Source organism: Chiloscyllium plagiosum, unplaced genomic scaffold, assembly GCF_037043375.1.
Source record: "Chiloscyllium plagiosum isolate Xiang-an unplaced genomic scaffold, Cpla_swu_hap1 HiC_scaffold_50, whole genome shotgun sequence".
NCBI lineage: Eukaryota > Metazoa > Chordata > Chondrichthyes > Orectolobiformes > Hemiscylliidae > Chiloscyllium > Chiloscyllium plagiosum.
In genome coordinates, this window is record NW_028270188.1 from 49,452,549 (window position 1) to 49,479,265 (window position 26,717).

At 45.3% G+C, this 26,717-nt stretch overlaps 1 protein-coding gene across 3 annotated transcripts in view; it reads right to left on the bottom strand.

The window, feature by feature from the left end:
- The window catches only part of LOC122544780 (tudor domain-containing protein 10-like), a 33,336-nt gene extending 8,881 nt beyond the window's left edge, over positions 1 to 24,455 (bottom strand). Inside the window, exons 1-10 of one of the 3 annotated variants that reach the window (XM_087984992.1) lie at positions 24,380 to 24,455; positions 21,236 to 21,266; positions 19,737 to 19,831; positions 17,764 to 17,816; positions 15,145 to 15,215; positions 11,939 to 12,095; positions 10,182 to 10,221; positions 5,276 to 5,345; positions 2,559 to 2,706; positions 744 to 883 (exon numbers count right to left, since the gene is read on the bottom strand). In XM_087984992.1, coding sequence (XP_087841118.1) covers positions 744 to 883; positions 2,559 to 2,706; positions 5,276 to 5,345; positions 10,182 to 10,221; positions 11,939 to 12,095; positions 15,145 to 15,215; positions 17,764 to 17,816; positions 19,737 to 19,831; positions 21,236 to 21,266; positions 24,380 to 24,455 — 881 coding nt within the window. Of the gene's footprint in view, positions 1 to 743; positions 884 to 2,558; positions 2,707 to 5,275; positions 5,346 to 10,181; positions 10,222 to 11,938; positions 12,096 to 15,144; positions 15,216 to 15,317; positions 15,531 to 17,763; positions 17,817 to 19,736; positions 19,832 to 21,235; positions 21,336 to 24,379 lie in introns of those variants that run through there. The other 2 variants (XM_043684108.2, XM_043684109.2) reach the window with 2 other exon arrangements.
- Between the last annotated feature and the right edge of the window lie 2,262 nt (positions 24,456 to 26,717).

The following is a 26,717-nucleotide window of genomic DNA, read 5'->3' on the forward strand; positions in this document are numbered from 1 at the left end:
AAAGTTAACTAGTCACCTGATGAAGAAGCAGCGCTCCAAAAGCTATACTTCCAAATAAACCTGTTGGACTATAACCTGATGTTGTCTGATTTTTTAAACTTTGTCCACATTAAAGGTGAATGGGAGCAAGTAACAAGGCAGGAACCAACTGGAGTTCAGACAGATTCAGGAGCACATCTGGCCCCAGCACCTTGGTGATTTAACAATTAAAAATGGTCCAGCGTACCAGAGAGAACATGCCTGTTCCTCTCTTGAAGAAGTGGGTATGTGCACGTGTGCACATTCGCACACCTGTGAACAGATCTGCACAGACTGTCTCGCCCACAAAACAGCACCTCCAACAACATGGCACTCCCTCAGTGCTGGCTCAAGCCTCTGGAGTGGGACTCAACCTTCCAACTTTCTGACTCTTGAGGCACGAGTAAGATTTAGAGACGTTGCTAATGGATATCATAAAAGGTGCAAAGGATATTTAAATGCCCCATCATGCATTCATTACGTCAATCCTAGGGGGGAAGCAGAGGGATCTATGAAGATTGCTCTGTCAAAGAGCTGACACAGGTGGAGTGGGCCAATGGCCTTCTCCTGTGCTGGGTATTTCTACAACGGTGGTTCAACATTGGCAAGTTTTCAAATGACATGCCTCCAGCATCAACCGGGCAGGATGTAAATCCCTTTGGGATCAAAGCAACGAGTCTGTTGTCAATTTTATTGCTAGGGAAGCAATAAAGGAGCTCACTGACCTGTTCCATTCTCCGCCCTCTCCTGGGAACTCTGCCACACAGCGCTGGCCCCTCCGTACCTCCTCTTCCTTGAGGAAGGGCTTCTCCAAGGTGACCACAGAGAGTGTGTTGAACAGCTGGCACATCTTCACATAGGTCTCCTGTCACAAGGGTCATCATTCTCATTAAACCCCAAGGCCAACAGATCTGACCTCTGCTCCTCTGTGTCACTTTGTATATCTCCACCTCTTCAACCCACCACCAATCCTCGACTCATCATCAGGCACAACCAATGAACATGCATCTCTAAAGTAGGGTCTCACAACCACCCACAGTGGTGTCATGTAGGTAAATATAAGTGGGAACAATTAGGAACTTGCTTCAGCATTGAATGAGATCATGGCTGATCTACATTGACACCATCTTCCTGCGCTATCCCCATTACCTTTAACTTAAAATAACACTGAGATTAACTTCTGTCTTAAATACACAAGGTTAAAAAAAAATCACACGACACCAGGTTATAGTCCAACAGATTTATTTGAAAGTACAAGCTTTTGGAGCGCTGCTCCTTCGTCTGGTAACTAGTGGGACAGGATACATAGGACACAGAATTTGCAAGTAAATGATCAAAGTATCATATGACGTAGAGCTACCTGACATACAAGCAGCACTCCAAAAGCTTGTACTTCCAAATAAATCTGTCGGATTATAACCTGGTGTTGTGTTATTTTTAACTCTGTCCACCCTAATCTAACACTGGCACCTTCACATCTTAAATATTCAAGATTGAGTTTCAATAGTTGCCTGGGACAGTTTTCTTTCATGATGTGGGTGTCACTATGTTTATTACCCATCTCTAATTGCCCTTGAGGCAGTGATGGTGAGCTGCACTCCTGAACCACTGCCGTCCACGTGGTGTAGATACACCCATAGTGCCGCTAGGAAGGGAATTTCAGGATTATTGCCCATCAACAATGAAGGAATGGTGATACATTTCTAAGTCAAAATGGTGGGTGGCTCAGAGGAGAACTTGCCAGTGATGGTGTCCCCATATATGTGCTGCCTAGGTCCTTCAAGATGGCTTGGATGGTGCTGTTGAGGACCCTTTGAGTTGTTGCAGTGCACACTGCTGTTATTGATCGTTGGTGACAGAGGGAGTAAATATTGAAGGAGATGGATGGGGTGCCCATGAGCCTCCTGTGGACTAGCACTCATCCAGGCAGCTGGGGAGCATTAAATCACCCTCTTGACTTGTGCCTTGTAAAATGTGAACAGACCTTGGGGAAATACAAGGATAAATTACTTGCTACAGGACAACATTTATATTGCTATTGTCTGTTTCAGTTTCTGGTCAATGGCAACTGTTCCCCTTCCCTGGGACACTGACAGTAAGGAATTCACCACCTGCTGAGTGACAAAATTCCAAACGGGTGCATAGCAGGATCTCCAAGCCTCAAGTTGGTGTCAATGGAAAATTATCATCTAGTGTTTATAGCACAACAAAATTTGCCATGCCCCCTGTAGTCACACCACTAGAGGGAGCAGTTTCTATCTATTTTATCAAATTCTTTGTTCATCTTGAACAGTTCAGCTAGATCACCTTTTAGTGATCTGAACTGGAGGAAATATGGGTCTAGTCTGTGCAGTTTGGCCCCCATAACCCGATGCTTTCCAATTCATTAGTGGCTGGCATAACAGTGCAGACAAGGAAGCCCTCAGACAATGCAGCGCTCCCTCGGAGCTGCAAACATAGCCTAGCCCAATCTTCAAACAGTCCCACAAACGGCAACAAGTCATTTAAGTGTGCTTTTACCCATCACCCTATTCCCTTACCGGAGTCAGGTTCATGGCCCAGAAATAAGGCATGTGGGGGAATGTGTCCATGACCATCAGCCCAACGTCCCCGTGCACCTTTATGCTCTCTGTCATCCAGCCAATGTCCTTGAAACAGCTGGTCAGCATCTGCACCAAGGTCAAACTCCTGGACAAAGACATTTTGCAGAGAATTACACAGAATCCGTAAGACATAGGAGCAGAAGTGGGCTTTTTGTCACTTGAAGGCTGCTCTGCAGCAGAAAAACAGATTATTTCACCCACAAGGTCTATGTCAGTATTTCTGCTCTACACATGTACCTCCCCTTCCCATATCTCTCTCCACATCACCCCATCAACATATCCTTCTATTTACTGTTTGCCCTGCTGCCACTGAGATCAGATAAAATTCTCGAATGGAGACAGCACAGGGTAAGCTCATTCAGTCCACCTGATTCATGCTGGCTCTATGGAAGCACAACCTGCTCATTCCCAAACCCCTGCCTTTCCCCCCATAGCCGGGTAACTTTTCTTGATTATCTCCCTTGAGATAATCACCAGAGAGATTTAAAAAAAGACATGAGGAATTTTATTTTTACACAGAGGGTGGTTCACGTGTGAAATGAACTTCCCGAGGAAGTGGTACAATCCCAGTTTTTAAAAGCCATTTAGATATATACATGAATAGGAAAGATTTGGAACAGTATCAGCAAGGAGTAGGCAGGTGGGACTAGCTTAGTTTGGGATAATATTCGGCATGGACTGGTTGGACCAAAGGGTCCGTTTCTGTGCTTTGTGACTCTATGAATGAATCTGCCTCCACCACAACCTCAGATAGCACAGTTCAAATCATACACATTTGTTGCATTTAAAACAGTTTCTCCTTGTGCTGTCAGTCACCCTTAATCAGTACCTGATGGTTCTCAATCTTCCCACCAAGAAAAGCTCCTCTCCATTCTGTCTGGACCCCTCATGATTTTCAATATCTCTATCAGATCTTCTCTCCAAGAAGAGCAGCTTCAACTTCTCCAAGCTAGCCACGTAACCACATAGCCACATAACTGTTCCTTCTCAGAGGAGAACCTTTCCTTCACTTTTGCTTCCTTCCTGAAGAATGAAAGACTACCTTTTTTTGAAACATACAAGAACCTTACGGGACTCGACGGGTTGACACGGAGACGCTATTTCCCCTGGTGGGAGAGTCGAGGACTATAAGGGCATAATCTCAGAATAAAAGGTTGCACATTTCAGACATATATGAGGAAGAATTTCTTGCCTCAGAGGGTACTGAACCCGTGGAATTCTTTACCGCAGAGCACTGTTAAGTATATTCAAGGCTGAGATAGATAGATTTTTAATCAGAAAGGGAATCAAGGCAGGAAAGTGGAGTTGAGAATTGAGAGATCAGCCATGGTCTCATCAAATGGCACAGTTGACTTGATGAGCTGAATAGCCTACTTCTGTTCCTATAGACTAATGATCTATCATTGCACCAGTTGACTAAGGTGGAAAGATTTGGTAAGCAATGGACTGACAAAGCAACCAGATGGGTAACCAGGAGAACGTGTAAAAAAACCTGAAGCAGCGAGTTGTGATCTGAAACACACTAACCAAAGGGAAAGTGGAAGAATGTTCAATGGGAACATAAAAACATAGATACACAGCAACAGGGGGCAGTCATTCAGCCCAAACAGCCTGCCCTGCTATATTAGATCATGGCCGACCCTCTACCACAGACAGGGACCAAAAAGCTGTCAACATAGCTCCTACTGATCCTCTAAGCACAAACTACCTAGAAACAACTCAACTAAGTGGAATGATGGCAGCAGAGGAAAGAACAGAAAGCCAACCTGAGGTTATAAATCTCTTGCATCTATGTGCTCCCACTGCAGAAAAACTTGTGGATCTGATACTGACTGCACAGTGATCCAAAAACTCACCCAGCTTGACAGATGTAATCCTCGATTCAAATGAACTGCTGCAGATGATGACTGTCATCCACCTCAATGCCATTTCCCTGCACTCTCCCCACATCCTTTGATGTTACTGGTGTGTAGGAATTGATTGATCTCTGATCTTGAACCTGTTCAAAGATTGAGCTTCCTCAGCCTTTCTGGGGAGTAGAGAATTCCAAAGATTCACCACTGTCTAAGTGAAAACTTTCCTCATCAGTTTTAAATTGCCTGCTCCTAAATCTGAGACTGCCCTAGGTCTAGACACCCTCCTCTCCTGCATCCACTCTGCAAGACTTTCTTCTCCCCCCACCACCCCCCCCACCCCGAGTTTCAATTAGATCACCTCTCATGCTTCTAAATTCCAAACAATAGAGGCCCAAACTCATCAACCGCTCCACAGAGATTAGATCTGATACCTCAGGAATCTACTCTATATCCTTTCTTAGGTAACGGGTTCACGGTGCCCACAAACCTTCAGATGCAATACCAGCAACATTTCAAACTTTCAAAAGAGAACTGGGTTAACACTTACAAAGAAAACTTTGCAGGGTAGGGGGAAAAATAAGAGAGGGAATGGAATAGGACTCAGTGGATTACTACGTCAAAGTCCAGCACAAGTTTGATGGGCCAGATGGCCTTCTTTCTGTGCGACACAATTCTCTGAGTTCAGTTCAAAACAATGGAATAAGTTCTGGCCTGCATAGCTCTAATTTCTTTTGAGCCACTGACAGTAGTAACCTTTGACCTGGAGGCATGGCAGAGAATGAAAACTGTCGTCAGTACCTCATCTCTAAAGGGATCGCGTAGCTGATCTGACTTCCATCTTTAACCGTCCGAGAGATACACAAGGTTTCTGCAGGAGAGAAAAACAAAGCGTGTGGAAGAAATAAGTACCATTAAATAGACTGAAGCAACGCTTTATAAAATGGCCCCTTCGCTTTCACCATCCCCACTTTGTTTTTGAGAGAAGCGAGCCAGTGTTCTCCTGCCCATTTTGCACATGCAATCCTACGGTGCATTGTGTGTTTGTACTGGTGGTCTCCATGGTTCTGACATCTCTAATTTAGCATGTACATTCTCACATTCAAATTCCTCCAAGGACTGCCTCCTAGCAACATTTTAACCACTTCTGGCCATTCTCTAACGTGCCTCGCCTGCACCCTCTAGTGCTTTCGCTGCACCATTAGTGGCTGCGCCTACAGCCATCCATGCTTCCAACACCCACCCAGCAGTTCCCTCCTTAAGCCTCTTCACTTCTCACTCCTCCTTTAAGAGACTCCTGAAAACCTATGTTTTTGAGGATATAACGAGTTAATGGATGTGGGAGAACTGGCGGATGTGGAGTATGTGGATTTTCAGAAAGCTTTCAATAATGTCCCACACAAGAGGTTGTGGTGCAAAATCAAATCACGTGGGATTGGGCTAATGTACTGGCATGGATTGAGAACTGATTAGCAGACTGGAAACTGAGAATATAAATAAGTGAGTAATTTTCAGAGCGGAAGGTGATGACAAGTTGGGTATCCCAATGACCAGTACTTATGCCCCAGCTATTCACTGTACATTCCAAAGATTTAGACGAGGAAATCAGACTGAATATTTCCAGTATGTTGACAAGAACTAGGTCTTGATGTACAAAAGTATCTGGATGTCAGCGTGAACCAGGCACTGAAAGCAAGCACGCAGGTGAAACAAGCAGTTAGGAAGGCAAATGGCATGTTCACCTTCATTGCAAGAGGGTTTGAGTACAGGAGCAAGGAAAGTCTTACTGCATCTGTTCAGGAGCTTAGTGAGATCACACTTGGATTGCATGCAGTTATAGATTAGATTACTTACAGCGTGGAAACAGGCCCTTCGGCCCAACAAGTCCACACCAATCTTCTGAAGAGCAACCCACCCAGACCTAACACTATGGGCAATCTAGCATGGCCAATTCACCTGACCTGCACATCTTTGTGACTGTGGGAGGAAACCGGAGCACCCGGAGGAAACCCATGCAGACACAGGGAGAATGTGCAAACTCCACACAGACAGTTGCCTGAGGCGGGAATTGAACCCGGGTCTCTGGCGCTGTGAGGCAGCAGTGCTAACCACTGTGTTCTGCTTACCTAAGGAAAGTTATAACTGTCAAACAGGAAATGCGGAGAAGATTCACTAGACTGATTCCAGGGATGACAGGTTTGTGGGAGGAGAGATTGGGTCAACTGGACCTGTATTCATTGCAGTTTAGAAGAATGAGAAGATATTTTATTGAAAGTTGTGAAGTTATGCTGTGGCATTGGTTAGGCCACTTTTGGAATATTGCATGCAATTCTGGTCCCCTTCCTATCGGAAAGATGTTGTGAAACTTGAAAGGGTTCAGAAACGATTTACAAGGATGTTGCCAGGGTTGGAGGATTTGAGCTATAGGGAGAGGCTGAGCAGGCTAGGGCTGTTTTCTCTGGAGCGTCGGAGGCTGAGGGGTGACCTTATAGAGGTTTACAAAATTATGAGGGGCTTGGATAGGATAAATAGGCAAAGTCTTTTCCCTGGGGTCGGGGAGTCCAGAACTAGGAGGGCATAGGTTTAGGGTGAGAGGGGAAAGATATAAAATATCAGATGAACTTTTTCCACACAGAGGGTGGTACGTGTATGGAATGAGCTGCCAGAGGATGTGGTGGAGGCTGGTACAATTGCAGCATTTAAGAGGCATTTGGATGGGTATATGAATAGGAAGGGTTTGGAGGGATATGGGCCGGGTGCTGGCAGGTGGGACTAGATTGGGTTGGGATATCTGGTCGGCATGGACAGGTTGGACCGAAAGGTCTGTTTCCATGCTGTACATCTCTATTACTCTATGAAATATATATTGTTCTAACAGGGCTGGATATACTGGATGTGGGAAAGGTGTTTCCCCTAGCTGGGAGGCATTCATAACAATGGATCATGGTCTCCAGGTACAGCATAGGCCATTTCTGACTGAGATGAGGACACTTTTCTTCACTTAGATAGGTGGTGAAATTATGGAGATGAAATTACTGACTTTATTTAAGAAATAAATAAATAGACTCATAGTAGGCAAAGATGGATGGATCAGAACAGCTCAATGTGTGATCCAATTAGCCATGATTGTTTTGAATTTGGACAAGCTGGAGGCTAGAAGAACACAGCAAGCCAAGCAGCATCAGAAAGTGGAGAAATCAATGTTTTGGGTGTTAAATCTTATTCAGGACTGATCATTTTGAATGACAGGGTGGGTTTAATGGATCAAATTGCTTCCTCTTGCTCCTATTTTTATGTTTCTCCCAGTGGCACTAAGCTTTTGGGCATATGTGGCTGTAACACAGTTTTCTGCATTCTGTTCTATTACACTGACGCACTTATGCAAGGTAATGATTTGTCTGGTTGACATGCAAAACAATACTATTGTTGAAGGTGGCATGGCAACTCAGTGGTTAGAACTGCAGCCTTACAGAAACAGGGACCTGGATTCAATTCCAGCCTCGGGCAACTGTGTGAAATATGTATATTCCCCACGTGTCTGCTTGGGTTTCCTCCGGGTGCTCCAGTTTACTCCCATAATCCAAAGATATGCAGGTTTGGTGAACTAGTCTTGTTAAATTGCTCATAGTGTTCAGGAATGTGTGGGTTAGGTGCATTAGTCAGGGGTAAGTTTAGAGTAATAGAGTAAGGGAATGCGTCTGGGTGAGTTACTCTTCAGACAGTTGGTGTGGACTTGTTAGGCTGAATGGCTGGGATTCTATGATTCTATTTCACTGTATCTTGGTATATTTGGCAATAATAAATCAAATCATGTCAATGTCCCCTTAAGCTACTGATCATCAATGTCCATCTAATTATGCATCTAATGGGGGGTGGGGGGTGCACTTTGCTATATTAAGATGCTGGAGGAACGTGGGTTTCATAGTGTAGGTTTGAACATCAAGAACAGAAAGCTGAAGGTGGAAGGGTCTTCAATACAAGTATCTTCAGATAGATGGATATCTGAGAGGTAACGCCATCAACAGATATGGTATCGCATGAATGACTTATTGGCCTTGGAGAGGGGAGGGTGCAGTACAGGTTTATCTGAACAGTACACATTAGAGGCAGGAATCAGCTATTTGTCTCAAGCCTGCTCTGCCAAGTAATAAAATGACGACTAATCTGATTATACACACATTTCCATCAACCCCGATGACCTCTGACACGAGGGCTTAAAGGGCTCAGATTCAAAGATAGGTCTATTAAACCTCAACTAAGCTCCCTTGACTTTTGGAGATCAGTGCTTAAAATTTTACCAAGCTTTGACAGTGTAGGCACAGAGAAACAACTTTCTACAGTGGAGAAGTGGAAGACAGGGGACATTATCTTAAAACTGGAGTGAGGCAATTTATGTGGAACACTTTTACCTCCACACAAAGATTAATGAAAATACAATACCCTCTTTCCCACAAAATGCTATAAAATCCAGAGGTCAGAGCTTTATTCAATAAGAGGATGGGTGTCTTGAATTTCACCGTCCCATCTTCACCCAACAATCTTCAATTTCCTTGCCTCACTCAAATCTATCCACCCCACCCTAAAAAAATAGCTAACAACGCTGCCTTTACCACCTTCTGAGTGCAGACTCCTAAAGTTACACAATTCTCAAACAATTTTTCCTTATTTCTGTGCAAAACGGATGACACCGTATGGTTCTGGACTGATCCACAACAAGGCACATTGAGTGAAGGCTGTTAAATGGGATTCAGTTAAGTGCAAGATCAACAATGATGTGATGGAATGGCCTCCTCCTGTTCCCATAAATCAGTAAATGCTGAAAATTAGGTCAGGCACAGACTGACTCATCATTGAAAGTCAAGAATAGATTCAACAAATGTAATTGTTCCTAATGACTAAGACACCCAAGGTGGTGATGTGGAGCTACCAGACAATACAAAACAGCCAGACTAACCACTGACACCCACCCAACCAGCAGTGATGAGTCAGCCATAACATGTTTACAGGGTTCAGGTGTGGCTCACATGTCAAAATCTATCGTCTGTAAGATATACACCCTCAATGGGGCCATGGGGTTGCAGGTGGGGGGTCGTGTGTAGAACTTTGCTCCAAAGCCCAAAGCACTTGGGATAAGTGATGATTGGCCAGTTTAGCTGAATTGTGATGCAGGCTCAAAGGACTAAATGGTCTCCACCTGACCCATGGTGGGCAGCACGGTGGCACAGTGGTTAGCACTGCTGCCTCGCAGCGCCAGAGACCCGGGTTCAATTCCCGCCTCAGGCGACTGACTGTGTGGAGTTTGCACATTCTCCCCGTGTCTGCGTGGGTTTCCTCCGGGGGCTCCGGTTTCCTCCCACAGTTCCAAAGATGTGCAAGTCAGGCAAATTGGCCACACTAAATTGCCCATAGTGTTAGGTTAGGGGTAAATGTAGGGGTATGGGTGGGTTACGCTTCGGCGGGTCGGTGTGGACTTGTTGGGCCGAAGGGCCTGTTTCCACACTGTAAGTAATCTAATCTAAAAAAAAAGTGCGTGCATGCGCATATCTGTCTGCATGTGTTTACGTATGTACACAAGGGAAAGAGGAGAATGAAAAGAAAGGAACAGGAAAAGAGGGAAGTGAGTGATGGTAGGAATGAGTGAGTGAAGGAAGAAGAGAAGGTGAGGGAGTGAAAGAATGCAGGAGATAAAGCCATAGAAAGTACTTACTGTTACCTAGACTGAGGTCTTTGTCAACCTTCTCCAAAGGCTGTGAGTAAAATAAAGAGAGGGTACAAGATTAGAATAACAGTCAATGGAAGCACTGCACAATTTAGATTTGAGTCACTTTCCAGCTGAGAGCACCACTGGAGTTGACTGTTCCATTATTTCCCTAGGGATCAGCAGTAGGCTGTATAATCAAAGCCTCAATAATGACAGGTCAGAATCACACCTCACTAAAAAACATTTCTCAATATGTGACTGATCAGGAGTATGGACCTTCAATTATTTTATCCAACCCTCCCTCCTTGTTTAGGCTAATGAAAGATGGGAGCTTTCAGATCTCTGGAGTTCAGCGCCACAACGGGCAGTGGTCATGGGAGCAACCCATCCTCTTTGGCTGGTTAGCCTGAAGCTTTGCTTCAATCTACAACACGTTCCAACAGTGGACAGGACAGTGGGGGCAGCAGACACAGTGGGAGCCTTGCCAACTGCAGGTTTCCTTCTGAGCTCCACACCATGCTGACTGAGAAATACTTCTTTGCCAGAACTGCCTCCTGAACAGCATGATGGATGCACCTACACTACACTACAGGATCCAGCAATTCACGGAGCCAGTTCATTGCCACCTTCTCAAGGGACAACTGGGGAGGGGCAATTGCTGAAACTGGCTACTTCCCAAGAATAGGTTTTGTTTAAAGCAAGGGCTTAGATGGTTTCTCCAAGACAGCCCTCCTGCCCATTTCTCCCAAACAACTTGGATTCTACCCTTTTCCAAGGCTACCAACTAGCTTTGTCATGGCCTTCCACTGCCAACAGTCCTGCAGTATCAGGAAACTTCACCCCTCCCCATTTCCAACACTCCTATCACTGAAATGAAAAACAATCAACAAATGTCTGTTTGATGTGCTAGTGGATTACTTGCATTCTTTTAAAGATTTGTTCATAGGATGTGGGTGTCGGTGGCTAGACCTGCAATTTATTGCCTATCCCCAAATGATCCTTAGGTGGTGGTGAGCTGTCTTCTCCAACCGTTCTACTCCTTGGGGAATAGTGCAGCCAAAGTGCTGTTAGGGAAGGAGTTCCAAGATTTAAAGGTACCTGACGGACAACCTTTGTACATAGAGGGTGGCATGCATATGAATGAGCCGCCAGAGGTGGTGGTGGAGGCTGGTACAATTACAACATTTAAAAGGCATCTGGATGGATACATGAACAGGAAAGGTTTAGGGAGATATGGGGCAAATGGAATTAGATTAATTTAGGATATCTGGTCAGCATGGACAGATTGGACTAAAGGATCCAACTGCTTCCATGCTATACAACTCTGAGTTTGATCCAGCGATACTAAAAGAATGGCTGATCTAGTTCCAAGTCAGGATGGTGAAGGGGTTTGGAAGGGAAAACTGCTCAGCTAATTAAGGTGCTGTAAGAGTTTGGTGACTTTAGTGAGTTACTGTAGATGATGCGCAATGCTGTGACTGAGTATCAGGGTGGAGGGAGTCAACGTTGAAGATGGTAAGTGGTGTACCAGTCAAGATGCTGCTTTATCCTGGATGGTGTAAAGCTTCTTCAGTGTTGTTATTCTCATGGGTCTGCATACAACAATTATCCACAAAGCTAATCTACAATTCCTGGTGACTCCAAAGGAAGACTGGAGAGTTGGCAACTCTATGCATTATTGATGAGTGTCTGCAAGGTGAAAGAGAAGGCCTGACCGTCTCAGTGCGAACTGCCACCGTCCACGGCAAGCTACCAAATCCTACCGGCAATTCAACCTCTGTTGTTTCTGTCAATCTTTCACTGCCCCGGGACTCGCACAGCTCTCTCACGACCAGGCGTCGCCCATTGTAGATGGTGTTGTTCAAGTGACTGATAGCCAGCGCCACATTTTCAGCATCCCCTACGTCAACAAAAGCGTAGCTGCCAACAAAGGATGGGAACATCGGGAATGTTGCAAGAACAACTATCACCTCCAAAAAAATCAATCAACCACAACTCTCACATTTACTGCCCATCCCAAGGTTTCCTGAAGAGGTTGCTGACAATACCCAACACAACAGTAACTTGCTAAGTTACCCATGTCTAAAATTTTGGACAGACCAGGTAAGGGTTTGTTTTCAGTGAATCCATTGGTGCTTTTTCGCCACTTTCATGCTAATTTTTGTTCAGATGAAACCTGGAATTTGATTCCACAATCTAGCAGGATCCCTGGCGCACACCCTCCATGACATTTGTTTCCCTGGCCCCCAATGCCTCATTTTCACCATGGTCATCCAGTCCCTGTACACATCCATCCGCCATAGCAAAGGCCTTCAAACTCTCGATTTCTTCCTCTCCCACCGACCAAACCAGTACCCCTCCACTGACACACTCATTCGATTGGCTGAACAACTTCTCCTTTCAATCCTCCCACTTCCTTCAGACCAAAGGGGTAGCCATGGGCACCCGCATGAGCCCCAGCTATGCCTGCCTCTTCGTTGGATACGTGGAACACTCCATCTTTCGTAGATGCACAAGCACCATATCCACCGTTTCCTCCACTATATTGATGACTGTATCAGTGCCACCTCGTGCTCCCACGAGCAGGTTGAACAGTTCATCAACTTCACAAACATCTTCCACCCTGACATCAAGTTCACCTGGACCACCTCAGACACCTCCTTCCCCTTCCTGGACCTCTCCATCTCCATTTCTGGAGATCGACTCAACACGGATAGCTAGTTCAAACCAACCAACTCCCTGGACTACACCTCCTCCCATTCCCCTCTCCTCTAAAAACACTATCCTTACTCCCAATTCCTCCGCCTCTGACAGGTCTGTTCCCAGCAGAAGCAATTCCACTTCAGAACATTCCATTCAGCCTGTTATTTCAAAGACCGCAATTTCACCTCCCACTTGGTCAACAATGTCCCCTGGTGCATCTCCTTCACTTCCCGCACCTCTGCCCTTGAACCCTCCAACCACAACAAGGATATAGCTCCCCTGGTCCTCACCTTCCACCTTCGGATGCAGCGCATCATCCCCCACCATTTCTGCCAACTACAGTCAGACCGCACCATCAGAGATATATTTCCTTCTTCATCCTATCAGCATTCTGCAGAGACCAATTCCCTCCACGACTCCTTCGTTAGGTCCACATCCACCCTCCACTCCTGGCATCTACCCTTGCCATTGCAAGACGTGTAAAACCTGCACCCACACCTCCCTCCTTCACTTCCATCCAAGGTCCCTAAAGATCCTTCCACATCGGCATAGATTTTCCTGCACACCCAAACACCTCATCTACTTATCCATTGCTCTTCATGCTGTCTCCTTTACACTGGGGAGACAGGATGCCAACTCACAGAATGTTTCAGAGAACATCTCATCAAATAACTTCACCGCCCTGTGGCTGAACACTTCAACTCCAACTCCAACTGCCAAGGACATGCAAGTCCTGGGCCTCCTCCACCGCCACCGCCAAATCCTAGTCCCCTGACATCTGGAGGAAGAACATCTCACCTTCCACCTTGGGACCCTCTAACCACATGGCATCAACACCAATTTCACCAGTTTTCTAATCTCCCCTCCTCCCACTTCATCCCAGATCCAACCCTTCAACTCTGCACTGCTCTCGTGAACCGTCCTACCTGTTCATCTTCCTTCCCACCTATCCGCTCTGAACTATCACCATTACCCGCCACCTGCATCGGCCCATCACCTTCCCAGCTAACTTCCTGCCAGACCCACCCCATCATATTTATCTCTCAGCCCTCCCCTACATTCCTGATGAAGGGCTTAAGTCCGAAACGACGTTTCTCCTGCTCCTAAAATGCTGCCTGACCTGCTGTGGTTTTCCTGCACGACACTCTCGACTCTGACCTCCAGCATCTGCAGTCCTCACTTTCTACTACTCCATGTCACCAGGCGTCCTGCTTTTTCTCCACATCACAGTGAACACCACTCCACTCACTCTCACTCTCTCTCCCCCCACCCCACCCCCGGCACCCCCACCCACCCCACATGAAGGAAACCGAAACCCACAAAGACACAGGGAGAATGTGCAAACTCTGCTCAGTCATAGAGATGTACAGCACGGAAACAGTCCCTTCGGTCCAACTCGTCCATGCCAACCAGATATCCCAACCCAATCTAGTCCCACCTGCCAGCACCCGGCCCAATTCCCTCCAAACCCTTCCTATTCATATACCCATCCAGATGCCTCTTAAATGTTACAATTGTACCAGCATCCACCACTTCCTCTGGCAGCTCATTCCATACACACACCACACTCTGCGTGAAAATGTTGTCCCTTAGGTCTCTTTTATATCTTTCCCCCCCTCACCCTAAACCTATGCTCTCTAGTTCTGGACTCCCCCATCCCAGGGAAGAGACTTTGTCTATTTATCCTATACATGCCCCTCATGATTTTATAAATCTCTATAAGGTCACCCCTCAGCCTCCGACGCTCCTTGTAAATCTTTTCTGAACTGTTTCAAGTTTCACAACATCTTTCCGATAGGAAGACCAGAATTGCACGCAATATTCCAAAAGTGGCCTAACCAATGTCCTGTACAGCTGCAAATGACCTCCCAACTCCTGTACTCAATACTCTGACCAATAAAAGGAAAGCATATCAAATGCCTTCTTCACTATCCTATCTACTTGCAACTCCACTTTCAAGGAGCTATGAATCTGTTGGCTGAGAACACTAGAGTGGGCTGTTACTCATCGTGCAAGAGCCAGAAATGAATAGGAGAGCATTTGTTTTTAATCCTCTCTATATCCTCACCTCTATAATCTCCTTCAGCCCCTATACTTCTCCCTATCTCCATACAGCCTGATCTTTCTACCTCCTTGGTGCCTCTTGGTCAAATTATGTTAGCAAATTTTCTCTCCGTGTGAAACTTTGCCAGATGTCTTACTACGCTAAAGGATAAAGATGCTCTCTAAGTGCAAGCTGTTCCCGAACCACCAATCTGCAGCTTACCACTTCAGCCCTGACACTATTTTGCGAACTGTCACAGGCTCAAATGCAGCAAACAGCTTCTGGATCTGCTCCTGGAAGAAATGGAAACAGTGGTCAGACATCACATCTCCGAGCCCTTTCCAAAGAATGTCTAATGAGAGCAGAACGAGGCCAAAACCCCAATTTCCCCATACCTCACCCATTTCCTTCATTTCTATTCTAGGAACCAAACACAAGATAAAATACAAGTAGAGTCTGTTACTGTTCATGGGAATGAGTTCACCAGCAAAAATAAAACTGGTTGCCCATTGCTAACTGCACTCGAATTGAATGGCTCATTTGGCAATTTCAGATGTTGACAGCCCCACTGGCTGTAGGCCAGATGGATAAGGGCAACAGATTATTTTTTGAAACGGCAGAGAGACAGGGCAGAGCTAGAGAGAAAGAGAGCAGGGAGGGTGAGCAAAGGGAGAGAACGAGCGAGGGCGGAGTAAAAGGAGTGAAGTGGGTGGGGGGAAAGAGAAAGAGAGAGAGAGAGAGAGAGAGAGAGAGAGAGAGAGAGAGAGAGAGAAGCAGGGCAGAGAGATAGGTAGGGGGCAGAGAGAGAAATCTTTGTCAAAACTGGAGAGAAAAGCAGAATGTGCAGATGACTTTTTTTAGTTGAGAAATGCCAGTGAACTAAATCAAAAAACACTGCAGATGCAAGAAATTGAAAGTGAAATCAGCATAGGCTGAAAATATTCAGCAACTCAAGCAGCACGTGTCTCTGGAGAAGGCAAGCATTTGTGTTAACTGTTTCTCCATCCAGAGTTAGTGGGTGAGCTACTCAGGTGTGTCCATCATTTGCTCCTTAAGTCTCTCTCTCCTTCCCCGGCACCAGGACTCAAATTCATTGCCCACTGCAGCTGGCGTACTAACACATTCTGGAGTTTATGCAGCCAGGAACAATGTAATAATGAAGGATGGCTGGAGTAAAGTACAAACAATCGCCCTCAGCAGCAAAGATAACTCATTTTCTCTCTGTCCAATCTCCCTCCTCTCCCTTCTCTCTCAGCCTGCTCTGCCATTTGATCATGGCTAATCTGACCATGGATTCTACTTTTCTATCTATTGTCGCATACTCTTAAGTGTCATAGAGTCAAAGATGTACAGCACAGAAACAGACCTCTCGGTCCAACTTGTCCACACCAACCAGATATCCCAACCCAATTTAGCCCCACCTGGCCCAATTCCCTCCAAACCCTTCCTATTCATGTCCCCATCCAGATGCCTTTTAAATGTTGCAATTGTACTACCTCCACCACTTCCTCTTGCTGCTCATTCCATACACGTACCACCCTCTGTGTGAAACAGTTGCCCCTTAGGTCTCTTTTATATCTTTCCCTTCTCACCCTAAACCTAAGTCCTCTAGTTCTGGACTCCCCGACCCCAGGGAAGAGACTTTGTCTATTTACCTATCCATGCCCCTCATGATTTTATAAACCTCTATAAGGTCACCCCTCAGCCTCCGACGCTCCAGGGAAAACAGCCCCAGCCTGTTCAGCCTCTCCCTAATCCTCCAACCCTGGCAACATCCTTGTAGATCTTTTCTGAACCCTTTCATGTTTCACAACATCTTTCCAATAGGAAGGAGACCAGAATTGCACGCAATATTCCAACAGTGGCCTAACCAATGTCCTGTACAGCCGCAACATGACCTCCCAACTCCTGTACTCAATACTCTGACCGATAAAGGAAAGCATACCAAACACCTTCTTCACTATCCTGTCTACCTGCAACTCTACTTTCAGGGAGCTATGAACCTGAGGTCTTTGTTCAAGGTCTTTGTTCAAGGTCTTTGTTCAAGGTCTTTGTTCAAGGTCTTTGTTCAAGGTCTTTGTTCAAGGTCTTTGTTCAAGGTCTTTGTTCAAGGTCTTTGTTCATCAACACTCCCTAGGACCTTACCATTATATGTATAAGTTCTGCTAACATTTGCTTTCCCAAAATGCAGCACCTCACATTTATCTAAATTAAACTCCATCTGCCACTCCTCAGCCCGATGGCGCATCTGATCAAGATCCTGTTGTAATCTAAGGTAACCTTCTTCGCTGTCCACTACACCTCCAACTTTGGTGTCATCTGCAAACTTACCAACTATGCCTCTTATGCTCACATTCAAATCATTTGCATAAATGATGAAAAGTAGTGGACCCAGCACTGATCCATGTGGCGCTCCACTGGTCACAGGCCTCCAGTCTAAAAACAACCCTCCACCACCACCTTCTGTCTTCTACCTTGACTGCCTTCTCCAAATCAAGAATCTAACTCAGCCTTAAAAGTATTCAATGACTCTGCATTTAGCAATCTCCAGAAATTGCATTCCATAGATTCATGACTTTGAGAGAACAAAAATCCGATTTAATGGGATTAAATTATGCTCTCTAGGTTTAGTTTCCCAAATACTCTGAACAGTAGGTTTACAGTAACCATTATGCGAGGACAATACACAACGGGGATAATAACTGAAACACAAACTCTCTCTCCCGTGATCAACAATCATGTGTGGTTGAAAGAATCTAGATCAGGCTCCTGCACACAGCAAAGCTGATCATTCAAAACCATAGGTCTTAATAAGGATGGAATCATTGTGTCCCGACGCACCTCCGCAATCTCGGATGGAAGGTTCCCAATGTAGATGCCCTTCTTTCTGGGTCCTATGGAAAAACAAGTATAAAAAGGGTTAATTGTTTTATTCATTTACAAGATGACAGTGCCGCTGACTGGGCCAGCATTTACGGAATCTCAACTAGTGATGGACAATCACATTGCTGTGGGCCTAGAGTCATGTGGAGGCTAAACCAAGTGAGGACAAAACACTTCCTTCCCTAAAAAACATTATTTGCCTACAATTCAGAAAAAGTGGTGGGCGCAGGTACAGTTACAACATTTAACTATTGGACAGGTATATGAATTGGAAAGGTTTAGAGGGAAATGGACCAAACACAGACAAATGGGACAACTTTAGTTTGGGAAACTTGGTTGGCATGGACTAATTGGACCAACATGTGTGTTTCCATGCTGTCTGACTCCATGACTCTAATTGGCAAGAGTTCATGAACACAATTAGACCCTTAATTCCAGATTTTTATTGAATTAAGAATTCCATCAGGTGCAGTGGGGTTCAAACCTTACCTAAAATAATAGTCTAGCGATAATACAAAGCCATTCCCATATATGTTTAAAGGGGAGACCGTGAAAGGTGCCCAACCCCCTCCCCCCCCCACTACCACATCTGTTCAATCCAGCTAGGATGTGGTTCCTCTGGGATTTGACTTCCACTAGTACATTAGCTGAATCAATAGGAAATTCAGACAAGGGGATGCATCACTAGCAAGCAAGCCCCACCCCACCCTCAACTCCATATGATTTCTGCACACGGGAATCAGTGACTACAGCAGGAACTCAGGCAACATTCTCCCGTGCTCCATAGCCAAGGGAAGCAGAGCTGAAACAGGTCGACCCAAGGCACTTTCCTTACCTATTTACTAAACTCACCATAAAATAGGGATGAAACTAGGAACTTCCCAGTCCAACTTGGGTGAATGCCAAAGATCATACTGTACAATTCAGGTTTCCAAATTGGATTTTCTCCCCCCCCACTCCCCCCCCCGCAATGGAACAAGGTGACTGTTAGTTGAAAGAAAAACCATGTTCCACCCTTAATTCCCTCTCTCCCATCCTGCTAATCCCAGATGCAAAATCCTGCAAATGTACTGACAGGCTTGGCATTCCAACATCATTGTCATCTCTCCAGCCAATTTTCCCAGCACTGATTATGGTCAATGAGCCACATTCTCTGCGCGTCTGACACGAGATATCCAAAACTAGCTCACTACTGAGCTCTGAATGGGTTCACCTCTCTCAAGTTTCGTCAGGACAGTATGGATGTTCATATATCTACATTAAATGGAATTGTAACACCTCCTGCAGATGAATACATGCATGGACAGGCTGGGTGACTTCAAGCATCCTTTCCTGTCTGTTGTTGTTTGTCGGACAGGACCCGAGGTGAAAAATACCCCAACAATGGAGAGCTTTGGAAATCACAGGCCTGAAGGGCTTAATAGCACTTGACGGTGGCAATGCTACTGGCCTTGTCAATCAAAAGTCTGAACTGATAATCCAGAGGCGCGCATTCTGATCCAAGCAATGACATTGGTGGAAATTTAAATATACAAATAATCATGAAACTATTGGATCGCCAGAAAAACCAAGCTGCTTCTTTAGGAGGGTAATCTGCCATCCTTTCCCAGCCCAGCCTGCACACCATTTCCAGGCTCTCAAAGATGTGGTCGATTCTTAACTGCCCTCTGTAATAGCTTGCTAGCAACTCTGCTACCAGTTGACTGCAGCAGTTCACACCTTCTCAAGTGGACAAAAATGAAAAGTAGTTAATGCTGGCCTTGCATAACTCCAAGAACAATTTTAATACAGTTTTCTTTTCAAAACTCTACCGGACGTCATACAGTATTTCTGACTGCTCATTTATTCTTGCCCCAAAATGACAAATCTCTTTGTTCATTGAAGACTCGGGAAGAGAATATCTGAAGAATAAAAAATGATATTCCACGTACCTTTCGAATTCTTTGGTTCCTGTCTTCTGTTAGAAGCTCCTTCACGGTGAATCACCCTCCTTGCTACCTGCTTTTCACTGCTTTCATTTGTCGCCCTGGGATCAATATAGGAACAGACAAATCCAATCTTGTTTCAATTCCAGAAGCACACTAATGCCTGATAAGACAGCAGTATTCTTAGTAATTCAACTGCCTGTAACCTGCATTCCTTTAGCATTTTGTGCTCATGGCAGGTCAATTAACTGTTTAAGAGCCCAGAATAGCCAAGCTCTTTTTCCCAGGGTAGGGCAGTCCAAAATTAGAGGGAATAGGTTTAAAGTGAGAGGGGAAATATTTAAAAGAGATCTTCGGCACAACTTTTTCACACAGAGGGTGGTGTGTGTATGGAATGAGCTGCCAGAGGAAGTGGTGGAGGCTGGTACAATTACAACATTTAAAAGGCATCTGGATGGATACATGAATAGGAAGGGTTTAGAGGGATATGCCAAATGCAGGTAAATGGGACTAGATTAATTTTAGACATCTGGTCAGCACGGACAAGTTGGACCGAAGGGTTTCCATGCTGTACAATTCTATGACAACCTGAACACTGGGGAGTACAGTCAGATGAAGCCTATACCTGTGTTTTTGTTGTTTCTGCTGTTTACCTAGTATTTACTTATCTATGCTACTTAACTACGTGATCCGCATGTATTGCTCGCAAGACAAAGCTTTTCACTGTGCCTCGGTACATGTGACAATAAATTAAATTCAATGAACAGAGGCAAGATGGTTCCAGAGCAGTATTGTCACTAGATTAGTAATCCATAGGCCTGGGAAAATGTACTGGTTACATGAGTTCAATAGGGCGGCACAGTGTATCAGTGATTAGCACTGCTGCCTCACAGTGCCAGGGATCCAGGTTTGATTCCCACCTCGGTCTGTGTGGAGTTTGCACATTGTCCCTGTGTCTGTGTGGGTTTCCTCCGGGTGCTCTGGTATCCTCCCACAATCCAAAGATGTGCTAGTCAGGTGAACTGGTCATGCTAAATTGCCCATAGTGTTAGGTGCAATAGTCTGGGGTAAATATAGGGTAGGGGAACGGTCTGAGTAGGTGTGGACGGTGTGGACTTGTTGGGCGAAATGGCCTGTTTCCATACTGCAGGTTATCTAATCAAATTCCACCGTTACAACTGGATGTCAAGCCAAGATCACTCAACTGTGACACCCCCTGCAGGCAAATAATCCATCCACATCGACTGCATTGCTCCCACATGAAAGATGGGCAGTGAGGCATATCACCGTGGAAACACATGCGGCCAGCACCCTAGAGTCCATGAGCAACCCAAAACCCACAGATCTACCAGTTCAGTTCTAATCAGATCAGCCACAATCTTGCTGAATGGTGAAGGAAGTTCATGAGGCTGGCAACTAATACTTCTGTTTGTAAACATCATTAAATCTCCCTACCCAAGATTATACGTCCTTAAGGAAATAAAATAATGTTGCATGAAACTTACATTTTCATTTTCTGCAGAGGCTTCCTAAGACCTGAAGGAATTCAAGCAGCCAGTTAGTTTCAATTCTGAGCAAAGGTTCCAGCAATTGAAGTTCCACCAACTAAACAACTGCAGAATTAAACAATGCAACTTTCAATAGATTTAGCTTATAATACCCCAGAACTCCCTGAAAGTGCTGTTGAACTAATATACATGATCTATTGGAAAAGAACAAGTGATAAGTACATTAAACTAAGGATGTAACCCCAGACAAGAGATACAGACTGGAATCTAATCATGACGTTTGAGGGCTTATCTACAAAATAACAGATAAATGGGAGTAAGTTACAGAGTGGAATCTAATCAAGGGGTTCGGGGGCTTTATAGATAGAATAGCAGAGATCCAGGAGTGAGTTACAGACTAGAATTTAATCTAGAGGTTCTGGAATCGATGGGGGGAGGGGGTGGGGGGTGGGAGAAGAAGAGGTATGTTTAGATAAGATACCTGGGAGTGAATTACAGACTAGAATCAAATGAGGCATTCCGGTGGCTTTTATATTCAATAACAGATACTCAGCAATGTTTTACAGACTGGAATCTGATCAAGGGTTCAGGGAGATGAACTGGAATATAGTCAAGAGCTTCAAAGCTTTGCTACATAGAATGCGGTGAGTTACAGACTGGAGTCTAATTGAGGTTCAGAGGCTTTATATATAGAACTGATGCTCAGAAGTGAGTTACAGGCTGGTATCCAGCGTAGGGATTGGGGGGAAATGGGCATTTATATATTGAAAACAGATCTAATAAAGAGGTTCAGAGGATTTATATATAGAATAACATACTAGGGGAGAGTTACAGATTAGAATATAATCAAGGGGTGTGGGGATAGCTTAGATAGAAAATAACAGATATATAGGAGTGATTTCCCAGCTGACATAATCAGAGGGCTCAGGTGAATTATATATCGAATAAGTTACTCAGGAAGGAGTTATAGACTGGAATCTGACAGAGGGAAATAATGGAATTCCACAGATCTCCAGAACCTGGTAGAATTGCATCAAAGTGATTAAAGCACAGTTAAACTGATATCCCGAGAGGAGGTTAAAAGCCTGGATCTGATGGAGGGCCTTTCCTAACAGCCACTAAGTTTCACAGTCAGAAGGGTTGGGAAGCAAGATCTAGGTAGAGCAGGATGCAATCATGCAGCTTATTGGAGCAGTTCAGTTGGCAATGGACCCTCAACACCACGTGAGGCAGAGATTTGTGGTGCCCATAACCTCTCTTCCACAGCCCCCCATCCACTCCCTACCTTAACTCACTCCTGAGCATCTATTTTGTATATAAAGCCCCTGAACCCCTCAATTAGATTCCAGTGTATAACTCACTGCAGGGTGCTCTTTTATTCCATGTAGAAACCTTCTTCATAAGTGACTCCAGTTCCATTGGGGCATCCTTCCATATCCCTAATCTTTTACCCATTCCTTATAAATGACTCCAGTCCTATAAGGTCAACACCACCAACCTCACACCAAAACATCTGCCTGAACTTTACATGTGATTTCAGCCCCACTGGGGCACCATATCTACACATTTCTCCCCAACACCCTCCTAATGTTTTTGCTCACTCCAAATCCATGTAGACACACCCACTCCATCCCCCTAACCCTGCTGCCTGTTCTTACATGTGACTCCAGTCCCATTAGGGTATGCCTTTATTACCATAACCCTCTACCCAATCCTTTTCCTGAATCCTTCTGAACTCCTAAACCCTCTAGCCAATCCCTATATGTGACTCCAGTCCCACTGGGGCATCCCCTCTTCACCCTTGGTCTCTACCCTATCCTTCTTCTGAATCCTTCTGATCTCCCTCTCTATCCAACCCTCATAGGTGACTCCAGTCCCCACTGGGGCATGCCTTCTTCACTCAAACCCTCTGCTCAATCCTTACAGGTGACTCCAGTCCTCATTGGGCCATGCCTTCTTTACTCTAATCCTTTGCTCAAATATAGGTGACTCCAGTCCCCATTGGGACATGCCTTCTTTACTCTAACCCTTTACTCAGTCCTCATTGGGGCATGCCTTCTTCACTCTAACCCTTTACTCAGTCCTCATTGGGACATGCCTTCTTTACTCTAACCCTTTACTCAGTCCTCATTGGGGCATGCCTTCTTCACTCTAACCCTTTACTCAGTCCTCATTGGGGCATGCCTTCTTCACTCTAACCCTTTACTCAGTCCCCATTGGGGCATGCCTTCTTCACTCTAACCCTTTACTCAGTCCCCATTGGGGCATGCCTTCTTCACTCTAACCCTTTACTCAGTCCCCATTGGGGCATGCCTTCTTCACTCTAACCCTTTACTCAGTCCCCATTGGGGCATGCCTTCTTCACTCTAACCCTTTACTCAGTCCTCATTGGGGCATGCCTTCTTTACTCTAACCCTCTGCTCAGTCCCCATTGGGGCATGCCTTCTATACTCTAACCCTCTGCTCAGTCCTCATTGGGGCATGCCTTCTTCACTCTAACCCTTTACTCAGTCCCCATTGGGGCATGCCTTCTTCACTCTAACCCTTTGCTCAATCCTTACAGGTGACTCCAGTCCCCACTGGGGCACGCCTTCTTTACTCTAACCCTTTGCTCAATTATAGGTGACTCCAGTCCCCATTGGGGCATGCCTTCTTTACTCTAACCCTCTGCTCAATTATAGGTGACTCCAGTCCCCACTGGGGCATGCCTTCTTTACTCTAACCCTCTGCTCAATCCTTATAGGTGACTCCAGTCCCCACTGGGGCATGCCTTCCTTACTCTAACCCTCTGCTCAATCCTTACAGGTGACTCCAGTCCCCACTGGGGCACGCCTTCTTTACTCTAACCCTTTGCTCAATTATAGGTGACTCCAGTCCCCATTGGGGCACGCCTTCTTTACTCTAACCCTTTGCTCAATTATAGGTGACTCCAGTCCCCATTGGGGCACACCTTCCTTACTCTAACCCTTTGCTCAATTATAGGTGACTACAGTCCCCATTGGGGCATGCCTTCTTTACTCTAACCCTCTGCTCAATTATAGGTGACTCCAGTCCCCACTGGAGGACTGGGGTCTGCCCCGCTTCCCTTCCAGAAGAAGGTCGTAGCAAAGTGGTAAGGTAAGCATCAGATACCGGCCTTACCCAGCCGGGACAGGGGAAGATGAAGAGGCGGAGAAAGCCTGGTCAGGCTCGAACCGCCATGAGCCTCGCGCTCCATCGCCCCACGTGACTCCCCCGCACACGCCCTCAGCCACCGAAAGTAGGCCCCTCCACCGGATGTTCCCCCTCCCGCGTTTTGTTTGCGCCCCGCAGGGGTTGGCGGAATCGGAGGCCACTTCCGCCCCGCAAGGCGGCCCTGGAACAGCGGGCGAACGTTCCCCGTCAGGGCGGGAAAGCCGCGCGCGTGGGGTGACCGTCGCCATCTTGTGCCATTGCCTCCCACTTTGGTCGATGGCAGCTGCTCCCCATTAACCTCTTCAACCTTATTTATCTAACCTTTACTTAAATTTTATTATTATCCTCTCACCGCATTGAAAACGCTGACTCTGCTTTCCCTCCACAGATTTTTTCCCCAGCAGTTTATGTTTCACATCTTTAGCACCTGCGGTTCTTTGTTCTGTATGATTATTCTGCTTTTATTTTCTCTCTGTCTCCCCGTTTTTTGTGTTGCGAAACATAGGAACTGTATAGGAGTTTACAAAAATCACAAGGGGCATGGATAGAGTGAATAGGCAAAATCTTTTTTCCACGGGGTAGTGGAGTCCAAAACTAGAGAGCAAAGGTTAAAGGTGAGAGGGAAAAGATTTAAAAGAGACCTAAGGTCAACCTTTTCCATGCAAAGGGTGGTACATGTGTGGAACAAGCTGCCAGAGGACGTGGTGGAGGCTGGTATAATTACAGCATTTAAAAGACATCTGGATGGGTACATGAGTAGGAAGGGTTTAGAGGAATATGGGCCAAATGCTGGTAAATGGGACTAGACTAACTTAAGATATCTAGTTGGCATGAACACGTTGGACCCTAGGGTCTGTTTCCTTGCTGTATAGGTCTATGATGCTATGAGAGCAGGAGTTTCCTTATTAAGCTCTTCCTCCATTGTTGGTTGGTGGGATGTGGGCATCGCCAGCTCGGTCAGTGTTTGTTGCCCATCCTTAATTGTTAAGAAAGAGTCAGACCCCATTGCCCAGACTGAGTAAGGACAAAGGGCTTTTGCCTGAAATGCTGATTTTCCATTCCTGATGAAGGGCTTTTGCCCGAAACATCGATTTTCCTGTTGCTCGGATGCTGCCTGACCTGCTGTGCTTTTCCAGCACCGCTCTCTCGACTCTAATCTCCAGTCCTCACTTTCACCTTCCTTTCTAAAAGGGCATTAGTGAACCAGGTGGGTTTTTCAACCATTGTCAGGATTTCATGGTCATCATTAGAGTTTTGATTCCAGATTTTTATTGGAACCAAATTGTACCATCTGCTCTGGAGGGATTCGAATCTTGGTCCCAGAACATCAGTGGATTAATAGTTCAGCAATAATACCACTAGGCCATTATACCCCCATTTGGCCCTTCAAGTCTGCTCAACCATTCAATAGAATCATGGCCGATCATTTATCTCAATGCCATTTCCCAGCTTTCTCCCCATACCCCAATCTTAAAAATGATAATTTTTTTCTTAAATATATTAAATGACTTGGCTTCCACAGCCTTCTGTGATAGAGAATTCCACAGGTCTATTATTATTTGAGTGAAGAAATCTCAGTCCTAAATGGTCTTGCCATATCCTGAGACTGTGACCCTTGATTCTAGACTCCCTAATCAGGAAAACATCTTCCCTGTATCTAGTCTGCCTAGTCCTGTTAGAATACTAGATATTTTTAAACAACCTGTTCAGATATATTATTACATACTTCTGGAGTAGGTAGGAATTATATCAGGGTCTCCTGATTCAGATGTAGGAATGCTATCATTAAACATTTCAATCAGATCCTTCCTCATCCTTATAAACTCTACTGAGTACAGTCAAACCAATCTCTCTTCACAGGACAGTGAGAATACTGTCATCCCCAGTATCAGCCAACTGGATCCCTGCTGCACCTCCTCTATGGCAGGTATAACTTTACTTAGGTAAGGAGATAAAAACAACATACTGAACTCTGGATGTGGTCTCATCAAGTTGCTATAATACATCCTTACTTCTGAAATCAAATCCTGTTGCAATGAAAGTTAACTTTACTTATTGAGCATAAGGAACATGAACAGGATTAGGCCATTCAGCCCTCAAGCCTTCTCCACTGTTTTAAATTGGGTTTGTTTTGTCATCTCAAAGTCTGTTAGGCAAAGCAAAGATCACTGTTCATTTGATTCCCCGCATCCATCCATCATTCCCTTTAAGACAAAAACAGAGATTGCTGAAAACAACTCAAGTCTGGCAGCATCTGTGGAGAGAACACAGATCCATTCTGAAGAAGGGTCACTGGACCCGAAAC